The 21,543-nt window shown below is 42.8% G+C and overlaps 1 protein-coding gene across 5 annotated transcripts in view; it reads left to right on the plus strand.

Annotated features, from left to right (window-relative positions):
* Positions 1-21,543, plus strand: part of VGLL4 (vestigial like family member 4) — a 160,419-nt gene that overhangs the window by 89,135 nt on the left and 49,741 nt on the right. Inside the window, exon 1 of one of the 5 annotated variants that reach the window (XM_077822323.1) lies at positions 4,027-4,423. The exons of 3 other annotated variants lie outside the window; for them this stretch is intronic. In XM_077822323.1, coding sequence (XP_077678449.1) covers positions 4,342-4,423 — 82 coding nt within the window. In that variant the 5' untranslated portion in view covers positions 4,027-4,341. Of the gene's footprint in view, positions 1-4,026; positions 4,424-8,875; positions 8,895-21,543 lie in introns of those variants that run through there. One more of the 5 variants, XM_077822329.1, reaches the window with a different exon arrangement.

Here is a 21,543-nt window from a genome sequence, read left to right on the forward strand (position 1 = left end):
CAGTTGACAAGAAGGTGTGAGTATCAGCAGGGGGAAATTCATTTTTGTAGTGGCCCATCCACTCTCAGTCTTTATTCAGGCCTAATTTGATGATGTCCAGTTTGCAAATTAATTCCAGTTCTGCAGTTTCTCATTGGAGTCTGTTTCTGAAGTTTTTTTTGTTGAAGAATTGCCACTTTTAATTCTGTTATTAGGTGTCCAGGGAGATTGAAGTGTTCTCCTACTGGTTTTTGAATGTTATAATTTATTCTTTTGCGTAGAGACTGTCCGGTTTGGCCAAACTGTCCATTGTGATTTGTTCTTTATATTGGCTATTTGCCAGACACACAATGCGCTTTAAAGAAGACCTGCAGTAAACAGTTTCTGATGTGTTGTTGTTCTCTTGTTAAAGTTGTTAGAAGAGTGAGTGCTAGGGATCTTGCAATGATTAAATTCATAATTCCCTAATTCTGAGTAATTCTGCCTCTAGGGCAAGTTAAAACTGTTCCTGAGGCATTACCTTGTCCAAACGTTGTAAACAGCAATTTCTAGTTTTGGCAATTTTGATATAACCATTAATTAAAGCCACTGTTTGATTGTTCTTTGCCTTCTTCATCCAAAAATACAAGCGTATGGTGTGAGGTGACCCTTTGGCTATTGAATTTGCAGGAGCATATCCCTAATAAACTGATGAATTGAGCACTGCAAGGAAGCTGAACTAGAATGTCTACTAAGGGATTAGCCAGAATCAAAGTCCATGCACTTTGTTGCAGAGTTATAGCATTACTGGTGAAAATGTGTGTGCAGTTTTTCACTATTACCTCCAGGGGATGCTGTTGTACTAAAAAGTTTGAGTGTGTGGAAAATAAATATATAATGGCCTGTTTTACAAAAGAAAAGTATTTTGTGGTGTCATAGTAAGTCGTATAGCTCACATGTAATGCAGGAAGTATAGTACTTAGTGGTACTTACAAGTGTTATAACATTTAAGCAGTGATATTAATCCATAAATAACAAAACTCATGGAATATGCTATTAGCAATGTTTGCTTTTCCATATACTTGGCATGTAACCTGATGACATACATTTGCCATTGATTACATTTCAACCTGAGCTATTCCAGATTGGTGAAATGCTCAGTGAATCATGTATAAGACTGTTGGGAAGTCTTTCCTCGAAAGAGTGCATTGAGCACATTACAGGGATGTAAAAGTCTAGGAATGCTTAGTATTAGTACCCACAATGCTTGAGTATGGAGGGATTTTAGGAATGATGTAGGGCATGATTGATTGTCTCATATTTGCCTCAAGAATTTTTTTCTTCCTGTCCCTTCACTAGGAATGCATTTCCTTTTATAATATATATAACTTTTGGTACCAAGCTATTATTTAGCTGGAAGATGTGACAGATGTTAGTCACTTTGCTTAATGTAGTACTAGAAGGTGTTCGAGTACTTAAGTGATGAGTGCAGCATGAGAACCTTTATAGAATAAAATAGAACACTAGCTTCCCCCTCTCCCAGCACTCCAAACAGCAGTTCAAATATTGTATGTTGGAATATGCCAATACTTCTCTTTTCTCCCATAGAACTAGCTTGTAGTAATGGAAATTCAGGAATGCTCTCGCTACTATAGTTGCACATAGTGTAAATACTTTCCTTATTTCTCAAAGTGGTGGTGTCCTGGCTCTATGAAATTTACACTTCAGGCTGGAGGTACTTGCCTCTCCTTTGTCTCCTTTGTTGTAACTGTGCAGTCTTTACCTCTACATTTACATATGTAAGGAGTAGCCTTTTTTTCCTGTTATCCTGTTGTTGCAATATTTATTAAAACACTGTTTTGCTTTTAGTAAATGAACATGCTCTGAAAGACAGTAATGCACCAGTGTAGCCCCTAGTTGTAGTGGGACTCAAGGTTTACTTCAGAGTTCTGGCTTTTGCATCAGAGAGGGTAGCCCCTGCAGTGCTTGAGTAATGATTCCAGCCTATTCCCCTTTAAACTTAAAAATGTCATTTTCTTCATTTAAAAATTTCCCCTTTTTAGAAAGTACCTTATGCTATTTTTAGCCTGTAGGTAGGTGGGTGCAGCTTTAACTGTCTCAAATTCTGAGAGCCAAAAAACATCATGGTAAACTTTAATTAGCAAATTATTTTTATTATACAAGAAAGTGGTTACTTGAACATTAAGTATCTGTGTATGTTTTTGTGCCATGCTCATCACCATGGTCTCTGAGATCCATAATTCTTTTAATATAGAGAGAGTCCATCTGTTTTTCTTAATAGTGATCCATATAAAATGAAGAGCTTTTACATTTCATCTTCCCAATGAAACAAGATTTCTTTTCACTAACTTGTTTTCTGTTGCATTGTTCTTAGGATCACTTTAGTAGTGTGCCCCTTCAGCTGAGATTGCATACAAGGAGGTATTTACAGCACTGCTTTTCCTATTCCAAGTAAAGTAATTTTTGGAAGGTAAATTGAGTTCACTTGTATGGAAACAGTATCCTAAATTAAATTGTCTAACCTCAGTGGAACAATAATTCCTTGGGATTTATATTGCACTCTTTTCCAAGTGCTTTGGCAGAATGTCACTCCATGGAACACTCCTGTATGACAAGTGCCTGCCCTAGAGTTGCCACCTTTTCGACTGGACTTTTCAATTAAAAAACAGACATCTGGCAACCCTCAGTGGCACCCAGACACAGAAGCCAAAAACTGGACTGTCCAGGTAAAACTCAGTTGGGTGGCAACCCTAGTCTGCCCCTTTGACACAAGGGGGAGATTTTCTAAGGAACAAATTGAAGTTATGCACCTGACTTCTGTTGAAAGGCAGTGAGAATTGTGCTCCCTCCAAGGAAGCTAAGGCAGAGAAGTGAGGTGAAATTGCCCAAGACCACAGAGGGAATGTGTACCAGAGGTAGGATTAGAACTCCATTAGTTATGTGTTTACTTTAGACCATGCTTCTGTACTGGCATTGCTTTGTCGTTCAAATCAGATTTCAGACTGCAGGAGACACCAGTTGATACCCATTAGGTTGACATACCATAGCAGCACTGATACACATGGTCTGCCTCTTGTGGTGATCTACATACAACTGTATAAATTAGAAGCCTTTAAGATCAAGGTTCGAACTGCAGCAAAACAAGCCACATCCTGAGATGAGAAAAACTGTTGTAAAAATCCCCTTCATTTCTGTCATTTATACCAGAGTTTGAACAATGAATTCTCCAGGCACTAAAAAGCCATAACCTGAAATGTTTAACTACTGACATCCCTTAGGGATTTAAAATGTGGCGGTAGACTGATTAAACTGTAGTATAAAGCTGTGTGTGCATATCTACCAGCACTATTCAAAGAGTTGATATGGTGGTTTGGTTGTAATTCTCATTCTTCCATCCTGGAGCCATTAGAACTCCATTTTGTTAATTCGCTGAAAAATAGTAAGATTTTAACATTAACGACACCTATTACAATATGTTGAAACCAGATCAAATAGGAACTGCAAACATTTTGATGATCAAGTAAAAATAAGTGTCAGCTGTGTATCTTGAATTAAAGTTGGAGGATGGGGGAGAATTTAAAATAAAAGTTTAACCTAGGTTCTGTCACTTGGAAAGTGACGCCTGCCTTCAGGTTTAGATTGGTAGACTTCTTCCCAGTACTTGAAAAGAGACCTCTCTCTCTCTCTCTGTCTCTCTCTCTCTCTCCTGCTCTCTCTCATCCCTCCTTTCAGTTTTGCAGTGGTAGCACTGCTTCCTGTCAAGAGCAACTCTGACATGGCCCTTCTGTAAAGACTCTCCACCTCCTCCTCCTCCTCCTCCTCCTTTCTTTCAAACACTCAATACATTTAGAGACTGATCTTGTGCAGAAAATATCCCTGACATTTGAAGAGCTCCAGGGATTCAGTGAGCATGCTCAGTGCTCTCTGCCTGATAGAAAGAGGAAGCTAGTTTACATACGACTCATACCAAGCATAGCCTGCATGTCAGTGCAGTTAACTTGCAGCGGGCTGTGAGGAGAACTAGCTTGTCTTTGTCCTAGGACACTTCCCTAATTTCCCTTCCCCCCCCCACTTAAATTTCCAGAAAGATTTGCAAAGTTTTTTTTTTTTTTTTTTTAACTGGTTTTCTTTGTAGGTGTGGGACAAAATATACTCTAAACTCAGTCTCTGAAATCCTGGAAAGGTTCCTCCCGCCCCATCCAACTTTCCTTAATATACTTTATTTTGATTAATCAAAGGCTGGGCCTTGAGCTTGTGAAGTTTAGAAAGAGCCAGGAGCTAGTCAGGCAGCGTTTGTCCTGCATCCTTCTCCCTGTTTCTGGGCAAAAGCAAAGAAGCTGGTCTTTTTTGTTAGCCCGATAAATGCTATTTATGAAGATGGACCTGTTGAACTACCAATACTTGGACAAGATGAACAACAATATTGGCATGCTGTGCTACGAAGGTAATTGTTTCATTTTGCAAAATGCTTTTTATGGGGTGTTTGTTGTTGTTTTCAGTGTGAATTCTCTCTCCCTTCTATTTATAGTTGTTACAAGGTACTGTGCATTTTGTACTGTCTACGGGTTTAATGGGATTTGTGAAATGGAAGTTGAATTCTTTTTAAAGGAAATTTTACTGTTCAATATTAATATGAAGTGTAGGTTGTCTCCTCCTTCCCCCCCCGCAAGCAAAGATGGTACTGATTGAAGTACTTTAAAGCAGCAATACCCGGATAACTTTTTGCCAGTGTTAATGTAGTTGTAAAGGAAACATTTTAAAGTCACTTTACAATATGGTGTATGAGTTAATTTGTAATGTACATTGTGTATGTGTAATCTACACCATTACATGTAAATAGATATATACGCTTAAACACATAGTGTAGATGTATTTGGACAATGAGACTTAGACGAAGTTTTTGTTTTTAGTGTACATCCTGAACAATAACTAATTTTTACTATTCAACTTTGGCAATTGAAGGGCACCCATATTACAGAGCACAGAGTGGCTCTTTGTTTGACTTCTCATTTCCTGCACAGCTCTGAGAAAGCCCTGACAGTGAAGGATGTCTCCCCCCTCACCCACACACAAACACACCTCCTCCCCAAAGAGCCCTCCACATAGTCCTGGTGGAAAGAATTACACAACACCCTGGAAAACTGAAACTTTTTTCTTCACCGTGCTCTGAGTTTTCTTATTTGTGTCCAGCTGACGTAGGTCTGCAGTTACTTCTGAGACTGTAGGTAATAGTAGCCCTGTTTTGAGGGTGCCTTAAGTTAGGGGCGGCGTGGGGGAGGGGAAATCAGCTTCTCCATCTACTTGAGCTTTTTATCTACGTGCAGTTTGAAGAAGTGGCAATGGCCTGGATTTGAGTGGAAAGAAAGGCACCACTGAGCTAATTCAGCTTGGCAGGAGTGCAAGTTTTCCTGTAGCCACATACAAACATTGCAGAAGTCTCTCTTCTAATTCAGCAGCAACATTTTCGACGTTCATTTGGAAAGTAAATTTGCTATAGTTGTCAGGGAAGGAGCAGTAAATAATGTATAGATCTGATCAAGAGCTAACCACTTACATGCTTTAATAAAAGGCTAACCCAAAAATCAGGAAGCTCACTCTAGAAATAGATCTTTCCCTTCCCCCCTCTGTTTTAAGTCAGAAAGACCACATTTCAAAGTGCCAGGGGGAGCAGAGAGGTTGCATGTAGAACTATTAATACTTCCGGAGGGAGGGGGAGGTTCCATCTGAACAGAGTCAAATATCTTAATGTAGAAATTTACTTAATTATTTCCACAGCAGATTTATCAGGCTTGCCAGTCAATATTGAACAATATGGTGCAGATTGTGCATGGCCAATCAGACTTCCATGCTCTTTCCCATGGTGCTGTTTATTTTTTGAAACTTTGTGGATGCAAGAGTGATTGGATAAAGGAATGTTGCTAATCTTTTTTTGTTAATCTCATCATTGTCCTGCATTAACAATCAAATGCTTTATTATGATGTGACTGTTGGCTCCTGGTGAAAAATGGCAAACATTATAAATAGAATTTTTGCTTACTTGATGGATTTTTCTGAGGGTTTTGCTGACTAGAGGGAAAAAGTTTTGTTGCTTTGGGTCTTACTAGTTTCAGTCAATTGTATTTATTAACTAATATTTATAGAAGTTGCTTACTAGAGGTTTTCCTACCTTTTTTTGGACAGATCATACTTTTAATAGTTTGAAAGCAAAAGCACAGCTCCAGGAACACACACTAATACAATATAGCAGCTTTTGTTTAGTTTAAACATCTGTTGTAATTTTCCTTATTATGGAAGTTATTATTTTTAACACTAAAATAAACATGTAAGAAATGAAAAAAGCAAAAGCAAAACTTGAGCAGTGTTTATAGTGAGGTGTTTATATCTAAGTGGTTTAAAAAGTATAAACACTGACCACATCTGCACTGAGCTCTGAAGGGTGTTTTTAGAGATGCCTGCAGATCTGCCATGCCAATGCCAAAGTATTTATTTTACAGGGGAGTTGTGTCAGCAATGATAGATCTTGTCTTTTCAAAATCACCGCTGCAGTAATATGTATACTTGAGAACAAAGTGTTTTTCAGATTCAAGTAATTAGTCTTTATTTAGGATCATACTTGAAATACTTACACAGACACAGTCTCCTGAAAAGTACTTTTGCAGATATAAGATAAGATACAAATACACTATGTGATTATTAGATCTATATAATAGGTTGGGATTTTCAAAAGTGATGGAGAAAATTAGGCTCCTACATCCTATTGGAATTCAGTGGGAAGTGGGTGCCTTTACTCCCTGAAGCTCTTTTGGAAATGGCAGCATGTTGCTGCTTTTCCTGAGTAGCTGACTCAACTATCCCTTTCAAATAGAATGGAATAATGCTGACTTTATCCATTTCATTTTCTGTGTCAGTCATTATTAAAAGAATAATGTTGTTTGCCCCCGCTTTTTGAGGCAATTTATGGACTGGTGAAATGTGGGCATTGTTATCATTGGAGAGGATTTGCCCATTTTCCTCTTTGTGGGTAATTTCGCTTCTAGCAGAAACAAGCCAATAAAGGTAGTGACTGGCCATGTTTCTGCAGGCGCAGCACCCTGGACTTTAGTGCATGTTCCATGGATGTACTGGTGATAGGATCAGGCCCTTCAGAAGTAAAAGCAGGTTCTTTCCCCAACAAGGATGTCTTAGGCCAGCCCTGTGGCCCAGCACAGTGTATTATGCTGATGCAGAGGACTATAATTTGGACTCCAAGCTTAGTCTCTGTTTTCCTTGCCCAGAAAACTGGCGCCCACAACTGTCAGATGGCTAAGCAGTGCCAGTACTGTGGTGGTGCTTAATGACTCGTGGATGAGAGCAGCCCTTCAGAGGGGTCTCATTTTGTCCTTACGCAGCACTCTGACAGTTTTTTTTCTTCTTTCTTCTTTGGCTATCCCTGGGTGTGTGGATGATGTCTGTTAAAGGGGTTCATTAGTGGGTTTTTAAGTGGCTGAGGAACCCAATTTGTGCCCTGCAGATTTTCCCACAGCAGTGACAGGTGTGATCTTGGAGAAGACGTAGTGGTTGGTTGGACTGTTGTGCCCTTTCTTTTCTCCTTTGTCACTTCTCTGTCTGTTCTCCTCAAAGTGAGCTGTGGCTTGGTGTATGGCATGGCACCACACTGTTCTGTTTCGCGCTGTGTCCTCCCAGTTTGTTGGGGTGATGCCTCTCTTTTTAAGATGTACTTTCAGTATGTCTTTGAAGAGCTTCCGCTGCCCTCCATGGCATTGTCATTGTCATACAGCCATGATTAGGGAAATATTTTGGCTGGCAGTGTGTTCTAGCTAGTCTATTGGTTAGGGAGACCTTAGAGAGAAATTGGGTTGCCTGCCATAAACCAAAGCAAAATAGGTAAATCTTTGGTCTCTGAGTTGCTTATGTCACAGGTGCTGTTCCTAACTGTGAGCCACTCTACTATGTGACAAAGGTGAGAATGATGAAAGCCAAAGAAGGAAGCTAAGGCCCTGTCTACACTGGCAAGTTTCTGCACAGTAAAGCAGTTTTCTGCGCTGTAACTCCCGAGGTGTACACACTGCCAAGCCACTTAGTGTGCAGCAACTGCGCAGTTGTAGCACTTTAAAAAACCCACCCCAACGAGAGGTGTAGAGCTTTCAGCCCCAGGGCTACAGTGCTGCGGTGCCAGTGTAGACACCGTGGTCGAGTACAGCGCTGCGACTGGCCTCGGGGAGGTGTCCCACAATGCCTGTTCTCGCCTCTCTGGTCATTGGTTTGAACTCTACTGCCCAACCGTCATCTCCACCCCCCGTTCATTCCATTGTGTGCTCAGTGATGCGTGCAGTGGTCTCTACGCAACTTTCCAGGTGGCCATGTCTTCTCCATGCGCCAGGCGATCCCCTGCTTGGAGCAATGCCGAGCTGCTGGACCTCATCAGCATTTGGGAAGAGGAGCCTGTCCAATCCCAGCTGTGCTCCAGCCATAGGAATTATGATACCTTCAGTCAGATTTCACGATGCATGACAGAAAGGGGCCATGACTGGGACACAGTGCAGTGCAGGGTCAAAGTGAAGGAGCTGCGGAATGCTTACCACGGGCATGAGAGGCAAACCACCACTCCGGTGCTGCGCCCACGAGCTGCCAATTCTGCAAAGAGCTGGATGCGATACTTGGCAGTGACCCCACCTCTACTGCGAAGGCCCCTGTGGATACTTCATTGGCTTGCATGCCAGTCGAGAGTGGACTGAGCCAGGAAGAGGAAGTCTTGGACAAGGATGTGGAGGGAGTGGGGGATGGGGACCCAGAGGCAGAGGATGACTCAGAGGCCAGAGATGCATGCAGCCAGGAGCTCTTTTCTACCCCAGAGGAGCCTAGCCAGTCACAGCAGTTGGATATTGGCGAAGTGCAAACAGGAGAGGAGGCCCTTGGTAAGTGCATCTGATTTTGGGAATCGCTGAAGCGAGTTGTTGGGGACAGGAGGGTTGCAGAAAGCAGGCTTGTCTCCCACCACATGCCTAGTCTGAGTGGCAGAAAAGGCTGTTGATTGACTCCCTCGTGTCACGGGAATCTCCCTCAGAGATCTCCAGGTTCTTCAGCAGAGTGGATTTGTTTCTTGTCCCATTAATGGTAACTTTCCTGTGCCGTCATGGGGCGGGTGGGAGAGCACCGTTGCTGCACACAGGCAAGCCACATAGGGGCCAAGGCGGAAGCCACAGGGTTGGAGGAGACCCTCCCTTGATTCCTTGCTCACCCTCAGCAGCGAGATATCTTCCATAATGATCACATCCTGTGGAAAGCATGGGGGAAGGAATAATTATCAGGCCCCCCACTACAGTGCTGGCTCTCCCCAAGAGCCACGGGCCCAGTGTACAGGAGGGTCCAGGAAGAGTGATTTACCCTGTCCCTGTGGCTATTCACCATTTTGGGGGTCTTGTGGCTCATGTGTGCTTGCCTGGAGTCAGCCAGTTAGTGACAGGTGTATGAGTAGTAGCTGTGTTTTAAAGCACCGAGTCTGTGTTGTCTGTGTTGCAAACAATACTGCTTCTGTAAAATGTTGCATTTAAACTTCACCGAGATGACCTTGAAGCCCAGCTTCCCTCTTTATTGGCGGCAGAATGACCGCGTAGAATTAGAAAGTGGCCTAGAAGAACTAAGGAGGACTTTCTGCGTGAGGTTATGAGGCACTCAGCCGCTGAGAAACAGGAACTGAAGGAGTGGTGGGACAGCGAGAAGAGGGACTGAAAGGAGAACGCGGCACGCCAGAAAGAAGCAAGGGAGTGGCTCTTAAACATGGAGTACCAAGCAGACACGCTCCCGGCAATACTAGCTCTTCAAACTGAGCAGCTCTGTGCCCGACCTCCCCTGCAGCCGCTGTCACAAAACTCTTTCCCATGCGCCCCCCAGACACCACCAACACACTGTTATCAACCTCCTGGCTCCAGTCTCTACCCGCAGCATTCCACTCCTCCCTCCTCACAGTCCACTAGTGTGGACTCCCACTACCCACTGCACTCAACACCCATCCCTCTGCAGTTTGGCCCTGCTGAAGTCCAGCACCCGCTGCGTCGTACTCCAAAGGAGAAAGTTGGATATGATCCCTGGACAAATCTTTAGCCATCCTGGGACCCCTCCTCCTCCTGGGACCTTCCCTTCTTTCATCCCCCCTCCCCCCCCACTGATGTATTTTTTCTTTTGACTCTCTCCTCTGGTTGTTGTCTTTTAATAAAAGAATTGTGTTGGTTTGAAAGTAATCTTTATTCTATTAATTGAAAGCAAAAAGAGTACTCCAAAGTAACATACAATTATGTTAAACCCCGTTCTTGCATCATATGCACCAATCACCTCCTAGCATTACAAGCACTGCAATCCCAACCATAGCAACAAATATTAGTGGCTTTCAGCTTCGGATTGCTGCCTCAAGGCATCCCTGATCTTTGTGGCCCCGCGCTGCACCTCTCTAATAGTCCTGGTCTCCGGCTGTTCAGACTCAGCCTCCAGGCGCTGAGCCTTTGCCGTCCAGCCCTGAGTGAAGCTTTCACCCTTCCCTTCACAAATATTATGAAGCGTACAGCACGCGGCTATAAGTATAGGAATATTCTCATCAGCCAGGTCCAGCTTCCCATACAGGCATCGCCCGTGGGCTTTTAAATGGCTAAAAGCACACTCAACAGTCATTCTGCACTTTCTCAGCCTGTTGTTGAACCGCTCCTTGCTGCTGTCAAGTTGCCCCAAGTATGGCTTCATAAACCATGGCATTAAGGGGTAGGCGGGGTCTCCAAGGATCACAATGGGCATTTCAACTTCCCCTACGGTGATCTTCTGGTCCGGGAAGAAACTCCCTGCTTGCAGCTTCTTGAATAGGCTAGTGTTTCAAAAGATGCATGCGTCATGCACCTTTCCAGACCAGCCTGCGTTAATGTCTGTGAAATGCCCATGGTAATTCACAAGCGTCTGGAGAACCATTGAGAAATACCCCTTGCGATTAATGTACTCAGTGGCTGGGTGGTCTGGTGCCAGAATTGGAATATGCATGCCATCTATCACCCCTCCGCAGTTACGAAAACCCATTTGTGCAAAGCCATCCACAATGTCATGCACGTTGCCCAGAGTCACGGTCTTTCAGAGCAGGATGCGATTAATGGCCTTGCACGCTTCCATCAACACAAGTCCAACGGTCGACTTCCCCACTCCAAACTGGTTAGCAACTGATCGGAAGCTGTCTGGAGTAGCCAGCTTCCACAGTGCAATCGCCAAGCTCTTCTCCAGTGACAGGGCAGCTTTCAATCTCGTGTCCTTGCACCACAGGACTGGGGCGAGCTCATCACACAATCCCATGAATGTGGCTTTCCTCATGCGAAAGTTCTGCAGCCACTGCTCGTCATCCCAGACTTGAATGATGATGTGATCCCTACACTTAGTGCTTGTTTCCCGAGCCCAAAAGCGGCATTCCACTGTGGTCAGCACTTCTGTGAATGCCACAAGCAATCTCGTGTCGTAGCTACTACGCGTGGCGAGATCAATGTTACATTTTTCTTGCCTTTGTAGTTTAAGGAATAATTCCACTGCCACTCGTGATATGTTGGTGAGAGTGAGCAGCATATTGGTCAACAGTGCGGGATCCATTCCTGCAGCCCAAAAAGGCAGGGTGCGCAGTACACAAACCGTTGCAAGATGATGTCAAATGTGGACGGAAGCACAGGGTTTTCTGGAATGCGAAGCAATGCATTACAGGTCATAGGGACAGGACACAGAATGTCAAGCGACCTCCTCCGCCTTCCCACAAGCCTTAGCGGCAGAAGAGAAAGAGGTGCTCTGTGGGATAGCTGCCGAGAGTGCACCACTCCGAATACTGCTGCAAGTGCCGCAAGTGTGAATACGCTATTGTGCAGGCAGCTGACAGTGTGAACACACAACACCGGTTTCCCTTCGGCGCTCTCTGAGTGGCGCTGTAAGTTTGCCAGTGTAGACATGCCCTAAATGAAAGTTTGCTGTGATCTTCCAACAGAAAGTGCTCCTCCTCTTCTGGGGTAGTTCGGATGGGGGTGTGTGTGCATTACAGGGTTAGCCAAATGGATGGCACAACTGAGAATTATTATTATTACTATTGTTATTAATTTGTGTTATAATAGGCCTTAGAAATCTGAACTTAAATTGGCACATTACTGTTAGATGCTTTACAAAATATGATAAAAGACAATCCCTGCCCCAGATAGCTTTATAACCAACAACAAAGTGGGAGGGAAAATAGTTGTATGGGGGACGTGAAATGACTTTGCCCAAGGTCATGCAGCAAAGCAGTGGCAGAAGCAGGAGTAGATACCAGGTGAATCATCATGCTTCAAGTATGAGAGATACTATCATCTTAAAATATCTAGAAGTCATCGCAGGTGGTGACTTTGTCCTTTCCTGGGGGGCACTCGACCCCCACTCTGCCCCAGGCCCTGCCTCCATTCCACCACTTCCCCAGACCAGCATTCCCTACCCTACCCCACCTTTTCCCACCCGTTCCGCCCCCTTCCCTGAGCGTGCCCTGTCCTGGCTCCTCTTCCTCCCCTCCCCCCCCCCCCCCCAGCGCCTCCTGCATGCTGCTAAACAGCTGATCTGCGGTGTGCAGGAGGTGCAGGGAGGGAGGGGAAGTGCTGATTGGAGGGGCCGCCGGTGGGTGGGAGGCGCTGATTGGGGGGGCTGCCAGTGGGTGCTGTGTACCCACCATTTTTTCCTGTGGGTGCTCCAACCCTGGAGCACTCATGGAGTCGGAACCTATGGTATAAACAGAAATGAATTTACCTTTGGATGGGCCATTCACTTCCTGCAAGATGGCTGAAATGTCTGTCGGGGTAACTATTTTCTGTGGGTAACCTTCATTCTTTTGAATGTTCTCAGTAGTTTCTCTTGGCTTTAAACAGTTAGTGATGCCTCAATCAACGTATGGCTTGTCAGCAAAATTATTTTAATTTTACAACATAATTGATAATTATGTAGTTTTTCTCATTAGATGGAGAGACAAATGCCTCAAATTCTTCAGTCTAGAGCTATTCACACTTCCATCAGGGGAATGATGGCAGACATTTTGTTGATGATCAGCTGTTTCAAGCAGATTATTTTTCAGTCCGTTTGGTGCAATTAGAGATAAGAAAAAAATGAAGGCTTCTAGATTCAAATGCTTGATATTGATGCTTAATCTGACTCATGTATATTTATCTTCCTTGTGACATTTATCAACAACTGCCAGTTTAATAGAGTAGTCCTTTAGTTTCATTGTTCTCTCTCTAATGAGCTCAGAGTTATCAGGAAACTCATGGGAGATGGTGTCCTCACTGGGGTGAAAAGGCCATAAAGCAGACCCATTCTGTAACAGTCTCAAGTTCCTAGTGCTGCATATCAAATGACAAGCACTTGATCTGGGGTTGTACTTTGAGGTATAACATCTGCATCTTGTTTTGCTGTGGAAACTCAATTTACTTTAGTTTCATATTCTTTCTCTGGGAGTCTTGTGTGAGGTAATGCAGGCAGAGCTTTAAGTTAACAAAACAAATCACAGGTGAGCTTGTCCTTTGGTAATGCCAGCAGTGGATTGGTAAACTTTGGCTCCTGATAATTGCAACTTAAATATTTACGGGAAGGTGCAGTCCTCCAGTGGAAGATTGTTTCACTTTGTTGTTTATCTCATGGAGTGCACAGATGGCTCTGTGTTGGAAGGCAGATTTCTGTCTTCCTTCCTCCCTCTTCCATTGTCTAATGCTTTGCATTATTACTGTGTTCTCGGGGCTTGGACTGCTGCACTGGGAAAGGTATTAAAAATGCAATAAGATACAGAGAAATCCCTCCAGGCATGTTATGAGACTCAGAGCACTCAAAATAGTTTTTGTTCTGCAATGTCTTATGGACAGTCAAGAAAACTGGACTTTGTTATCAAGAAAATTAGATCCAGATTTACAGAAAAATACCACTTTGTTTTGTTTCCTAGCTTAATGTAGGCAGTTTATACTAGTTAGTTGCATATTACATAATTACTTCACTGACTTCCTGTAATTACTTGGCTACAATTTCCAACTAGTAAAGATGTGTAGTGTTTTAGTGCAAAGCAAGCTATTTTTAAATGTGTTTGTTTTCCAAAAAGCCCAGTATAGATATAAGATATCAAACGCAGAGCCTGAAAGTAATTCTGCTAACTTCATTTGCACGCTTTTTTAAATGAAATACCACATGTTCTTTTAAGTTCTAAAGAATAGTTTCCACCAGGTTGTTTTTTTTTTGTTTGGTTGGGTTTTTTTTTGCTGATCTTGCATTTCACTCTAGATTTGTATAATCAGCTTCTCATATCAACTCCAAAGCCTGTTTCAGTTTCTAAATATATAAAAATAGCTTTACAACACTATCCTTCAAATAAGAATGAGTGGAAATGTTGAACCCTATGGAAACCCCTTACATAGTGAACTAAAATATCTTAATTTCCCTTTTATTTACACTGCACTGGACTTAACTTAACTGGATTAACTTAATTATTTTAATCAAAGTAATATACTGGGACACACCTAGAGAGTTCCCTACATTTATAGAACATTGAATAAGATTTTTATTTTTAAATACCTTTTTTCATATCAGAAGACAAAGAATTATAGACTTATTTTCAGTGTTTGTTTCAGTATCTCCTGTCATTGACAGGGAGTGTCCTCTTCAGTGAACTTCAAGATTCTTTTCCTCCTTGGTCCTGCAAAACAGGAGAAGTTTGGGTTTGAACAATATTTCCCTGAAGTTTTGATGTTCCTCTGAGCCTCTAAGGCCCTCTAACATTTATTGAAGGACCTTAAATCAGGAATGAACAAATAAATATAGGACTGGGGGTATTCTACAACTTTCAAAGGGTTAAGATACGCAGCCCATTTCCAGAGATAAAGTTTGGTAACGTCTATAGAAGCAAATGTTCCACTGCATTGCATTAATGAGGAATTTGGTTAAAGGCTGTGACTTGTTACTCACAAGTGAAATTTGTTTCAGTGCCAGGTTTCTTTGGATGTAAATCCAGGGACTTTAGAATACACTGAAAAAGCTTAAATTGCTCCAAAGTTCAAACAATGCACTGTATTGTACAGAGGGCTGTTAGAGAGCAACTAGAAACTTAAACAACAGTCCGCATTGTGTGGCATCTAAAATTATGAATGGAAAAAGTTCATCCATATGTATTGGTCTTGCATTTTTTTAAACATCTACTTTGCATGAAAATAGTTGCCTCTTAATTCCTTTTTGAGGATTAATACAGATGGACCTTTATGTTTTGATTCTGGCTGAGTAGACTCTAGAGTTTAACATGCTGCAGGCAGACAGTGTGCCAAGCAATTTAGCGAAGTTGTTTACAGTAACAATAATCCAGCAGGACAGAGGCCATAATTCTTCCCTGATAATAGAACGAGGTAGTGATGAATACAAGTTTCTGGAGGAGTATTTACAAAAATTGTATTGTGCTTTCTCAGTTTTGTTTTTAATTTTATTTTAATGCCAGCCAACTTTTTCTTTTACACACAGTCTGTATCATCTCCCTCAAATATTGCTTTGCAAATCAGCATGGAGTTGTTGCTTGATACACAGAGAGCCATTGTTTCCTTTCCCTTTCAATAAAAGCCATATGCTTTGGAAGGTAATTGACTGCATGATATGGCACTGCTGGCTGTTGTATTGACACGCTAGGACCATCCATGGGCGCAGTCACGTATACGCCGTGTGTTTCCACAGTGCAGTTTTAACTTCTATGGGCAGCTTTCTTGCTGGTGCTTCATCAGATATTTTTAAGGCATTGCTAATGCTCCTTCTGACTTCCCTGGTTGTATAAGTGTCTATTGTGATCCATAGGGGCTTGTGTCTGTACCACTTCTTAATTTTGGATGATTTTATGAAATTGTGTCATGAAATTAACTGTGTCCTGGAAAGCCTATATGTAGGTGGATCCCCTGTGAGTTTGCAGGCTTGTCATGTCTTTGACAGGCCAGAAACAATGGTGAATGATCAGCGCTCAACTGTAAATTCAAAGTAAAACACCTTTGGACAGTAGGTTTGCTCTCCTGGGAGAAGACGCTTTCTCCTCATGTCTGAAGGGGAGCGGGGAATTCGGAGTAATGCAAAATTACCAAAAGGCAGAACAAAAGAAACAGGTGACCTCCCAACAGGAGTCTGTAAAGGGGCTGGGGGGGGAAGAGGGGAGGGGAAGAGGAAAGTTGGGTGGGGGGGGCCAAGGGGAGCCATTTTGCACAAGATTAAGATGAGGGAGGCTGCTTCAGGAGCAGAATAGGGCTAGAGAGTGGAGGACCTTGCAAGCTGGAACACAGATGGTCTGCCAAGGGAAGGGAGAGCCCGTGAGGAGGGACATTGTGTTTAGGATGTTTTATTGTTTGGGGCAATCTGTACGTTCCTGTGCTTTCCATGATTAAATAGAAAGAGCATAAAGCTGAGAGACTGAACAAAGTGAGTGTGCCTGTTGACTTAAAACAACTGCTGCGTGCACCTGAGAGAGTTAAATGGTAAACTAGAAGATTCAAACCTCTTGGGTGGGAGTTTTGGGATGGGGGTGTTTAAGTGCTGGGGAGTTGGAAGGGTCAGTGCTGTGCCCTGAGGAGCCAGATGGCTGGAGAGCAAGTCTAAACACTTGAAGGTGAGTATCCGATAGAAGATCTGTGCCCTGAGAGTGTGCTCACAGATCCTGAGTTTGGGGCAATGGCTGGACTCCATTCAGGCTCCAGAAGCTTGAAATACCCCCGGGAATCCAGAGCACAGAGCCTTGGATTCCCCGTACAGCAGTCCTAGTGTGTGGGTGGCCAGGAAGCGATGGATCTGTGACAACCATCATGATGTATGTGTAATGGCATCTTGGTGTGCTCTGTAGTCTCTATTAGGAGTGTACTGTTTGGAGAAGGTGCTGTGGGCAGGGAAGGGTGGCAGTGGATCATCTAGCAAAGATAGAAATTTAAAATAGATGGCTGAACTCTTAATTAAGGTTATCAATGTCAGCTTGTCAGCCCCGTGTGGATGGGTGGGGTTATGAGAGGTTATAATCCTAATGTTAGTTTGGGTCACCAGTATCTTTTTTTCAAATTAGTCCCAAAATAAGATCGTCATGTTAGTATTTTATTAGGGAAAGTCTGAATAAAGATTTTCTTGTGTAAGTTTGGCGAGGGGAAAATAATGATGCTTTTTGGGACAGTCGAAGCATCACTTCTAGCCAGTCGTCTATGCTAGCAGGAACCACACTGAGGCTGAGATTTTCAAAGCCATCAAAGAGATATGGATGCATAATTTTAATGGAAACTGGGTGCCTAAATCCCTTAGGGCTGAGATATTCAAAAGCCACCTAGTAGCCATGTTGAAATAATGAATGTTTGTGAAAAATACAGAAGAAAATTGTGTAGCAGAATTTGGTTTAGAAGGTTTGTTCCTCCTAAGTTTTTTGTCACTATTTGGTTTGAGTTTTGAAATTAGAGCACTGTTTTTCCTGGCCACTGATTTAACTAAATGTCCATGTCCCAGAGGACAGGAAGCTGTTGTACAAGGAAGTACAGGGCTACTGTGCACCTCTCCAGCCTTTCCCTACACAAATCTTGCATATTGCTGTTTTGTGTGTCTTCCTTGCTGTATCAGTGGGAGGAAAAATAACATGCACAGGGTAATGCTTCCTACTAGAGGATTTATGTGGCCAGTAGTAAAATGTTTATGAATAATGCTGAGGGTCTATAGTTCTTGTATCACAGCAGGAAAAGAGAAGGAAGCTGTGCATTACATAGCAAATCCACCGTTGCAGCAGATAATTACCAGTCCAGTTACTTCATCACTGTTCTGCCTTCTTTCTTTCTGCAGCATGCATGGTTGCAAGAACCCTACCTTTGCTTTGTTTTTATTTTGTTTTGGTTTTTGGGTTTTTTTAAGTGCATCATCATACCTTTACTTTTCACTGCCCTTCTTTCCTGAGGGATCCTTGCTCGATGGCTTACTTAGTGCGTAGCATTGTAACTTTCCCCTCACCCTTCCAAACTTTGTTAGTAGGTGCCAAGAAATATCTTGTTCTCAAAGGAAAAGGTTTGGAGCTGACTGTATTTGAAAAGCAGTAGTTGTTCCTGGATACAGGATTGGCAGGACAGCCATGCAGGCTGGTCGTCATGATGCCTTCCCAGTTTGTAGGGCTTAACATTAATACAGAAAAATAGAACTTTTCCCTTGTGTGTTAACAGCAGGCTCTTCAACATAGGTAATAGTTAGATGGGGAAGAGATGTAAGAGACAAGGAGAAATATACAATATACAAATGATTATTGTACTTTCTCAGCCAAAAAACTTAGAAGGGCTGATTGGACATGTACCATCTCTTGTTAACAAGGGTGGGAGTGTGGCCCAGCAATGCTTCGTATAGGAACAAACAAAACCAAAGCTCACAATGAAAATCCGTGAAGTGAAGGCAGTTAAAGGTGGTGTGAAGAATGTGTATTTTTCACTGGCAGAAATTCTCATTGATTTTTTTGGGAGTGGCACCTGGATGCTATGATGGTGGGCACTTCAGAAATGGCTAGACAGACACTGTTCCCGTGGCTCACTGAAAGGCAACTTAGCTAACCACCACTATGTTTTAGCCATTCTCGTACTTGTAAAACAACCAGACTTGGAAATTTCTAAACTCTGCAGCTCTGAGGGGTTTCGAAATCAGATACTAAGATATTTCCCCTTGTTGATCTGTATTACTGTCTTAAGACCGTCCCCAGACTTGTTCCACCCCTCATGATCAATATTTGATCTTCCTAATTTTAATTCAGCAGGTCATAAGAAAAAGCAAAAATATCTTGTTTCTGTGACCCTAAAATAACCTAGGAAGAAGAGTAAATACCATACAACAGTTAGCCAACTAAAACAGGAATATCCAATTGTGCTGAATATTTATTGTTTGGAAAGTATTCTGCTAAGAAGCGGAAGCTTTAGAAAAACATATTCCTAGCATTAAAAAGAAATAGACATGAGAGTACAGCACCTCCTTTGTGGTGGTTTTATATGCATTTTAAATGGGGAGAGGGAAGGGGAAGTGCAACATGATTCATACCAAACTAGTTAAAACCCAGCCAGTTTCTTGGATTTGGTATAAATATTTATAGCGTGTAAGGGGATTTTTTTTTAATATGGTGGTTCCTGCTAAAGGCCTTTAGATGTCCTCTTCTGACATCTGGTGTGCATTGCTGCTGTTTCACCCCCACCCTTCAGCTTTCATGCTGTGGCATCTTGGGAAAGCTATCACAGTCACTCTGTGGTCAGCTTAAATTAAATCACATGGAGCCATCTGAGAGAGTGCTGACATGCACAGTTTTCCTGCTGAACAGTCTGAAACCAGTGGCTACAGTTAAGAGGTGAACTTTTCACTGCTGCCCTATTCTAGACAACAGACTGCATCATTCACCAGAGAACTCCAGAGCTGGAGCAATGAAGATGTCCAGCACTAGTACTGACCCTTACAGCAGCATGGCTGGTTCTTTCTCTCCAGGGTCCCCCTTCCTTCCAGTATTTCTGCAACTAAGGTATCTGTGACACAGCTTAGTTTATTAGCCAACAATTAGAAATCCTCTTCTTTGAGAATCTTGAAAGTCCTACTTCCTAGCAGTGTAGGTAACTGCCTGGCAGTACTACAGCACTTGCCTTAGGAAGCACAGAATTTATGTTTGCAGTGGATTAAATTCACCACCACCGTAATTGGTTACAAGTGGCTCTCACTGAGTCTATATAGAAATGAATGTGATTAGTGAAACAAATGTTTGAATACGCTTTGTGAGGTATTTTGCATTTCCAGCACCTTTAATCCAAAGGATCTTAGTTTTTGATAGGCTCTAATTCAGCCTTCCAACAAGCCTGTGAAATAGGCAAATATTATCCCTAGTTACAGATGGGGAGAGTGAAGAAAAGAGAGGTTAAGGGACTTGGTCAAGTTCACACAGTGAATCAGTGGCAAAGCTGGGAATGGGACTCAGAACTCCTGACTTTACAGTCCTTTGCCTCAACCAGTAAACCATATCATGATCTCAATCTGTTAATGACCTAGATATGCTTTCAATTATCTGCTTTTGAAATATGCAAATAAAAATTCCTGTGAGTCACCTATGTCAGGAAAATTTAGCATGTGTCTTAAAGCTCAGTGTCTGAACTAAATCCTTTCTCCCTTGTTAGCATGGGATGAGATAAACAGAGCCTTTAGTGCCTCCCAAAGGGGCCCTGCCTCCCAGCTATAATGAACCCTGGTGTCTCCCTGAATTGAACATAACTGAGGAAAGTTTTAGGATTCATACTAATTGGGTGCTAGCTGTCCTAAAAAAAGATTATTCCGAGTGGCCTTGAAAGGAGCCAGAATTCCGTCCCTCTCCCCAACAACGTGAACCAGGGCAGGTGCTCTGCAGACATCAGCTGGTTTGTTTATACTTTTGTGTTCCATGTTCTAGAGACTTGTGAGGTTCAAGAAAAAAATGTGGCCAGACACACTGCTAGTTTGTTTTATGTTTGTTTCCAAAAATCTGTCCATACATCTGAAATACTGGAGGTGGTGTTGGGCGGGGAGACTCCAGCTAAGTTGCTATCCAGCTGTGGGATCCTGGGCGTGCTGCAACGAGGCAGAGTTCCACAAAAGCCAGGGTAAGATCATGTTTACCTCTGTGGCCAGTGGCACCAGTCTCCCAGCTGAAGACATCACCCACGCTGTCCAGTGACCACGGCTTTCCCATTCACTAATTCGTAACTGGAGTTTGGAGCAGCACAAGCTCTATTGCAGGTTGGAGCATATGCCATATTTAATAGGTGGTGGACAGTGGAGGTACACCAAGGTTTTTAAATATGCACTTTTAAGGTAATGCAGGGAAGTGTTACCCTAAGAGAGTTGGAACTGGTATACTTTCTAGTAGTCCAGGACTATTGAAGCAAGTAATTAGCTGGAATGTAATATTATGATAGTGCATAGTTGGAAATTTGATTGCTAGAGTTCTTGGATCAGTCGCTGTTCTCACATGAGTGATGGGCAGAAACACCAGTGAAATCTGGATCTTGTTTCTAGCAGTCTGTCCAGAGATCCCTGTGTTTGCTGTGCTGAATGTAGGGGTGATTGATGGAGGCATGTTTCTGCTTCTTTGACTGGAAGAAATAGGGAAAGGTTGAAATTGTGAGCCTGAAGGCAGGTGAGCCAAGAAAAGAGTGCACCAGCAAAGGACTAATAAGAATTAGGGACTGGGTGAGCGAGCAAGACAATGGAGTCCTGGCTGAAGTCCTCTGAGATGTAGAATGCGCCCTCACTGATATCAAGACCATCCACCCAGAGTGCCTCAGAGGCTCTGATTTATGCTCATTCCCTCAGTTTCCAGGAGCTCTGACAAACTTATCCTGGTTGACCAGAAATCTCTGATCGGTGGTAGGAAATCCTGTCCAGTCAGCGTGTAATTTCTCAGTAGTAGACACAGCCCTTCCTCTATCTTTCCTGTCTGACTTAGCTTCCTCTCTGTGAAAGGTTTATTGGAAGTGAGGTTGTAACGTGGGCCCTCAAACCACCATCCTCTGCTTAAACTAAATTGGCCAGCTCTTT

This window comes from Eretmochelys imbricata, chromosome 7 (genome assembly GCF_965152235.1).
Source record: "Eretmochelys imbricata isolate rEreImb1 chromosome 7, rEreImb1.hap1, whole genome shotgun sequence".
Taxonomy (NCBI): Eukaryota; Metazoa; Chordata; order Testudines; family Cheloniidae; genus Eretmochelys; species Eretmochelys imbricata.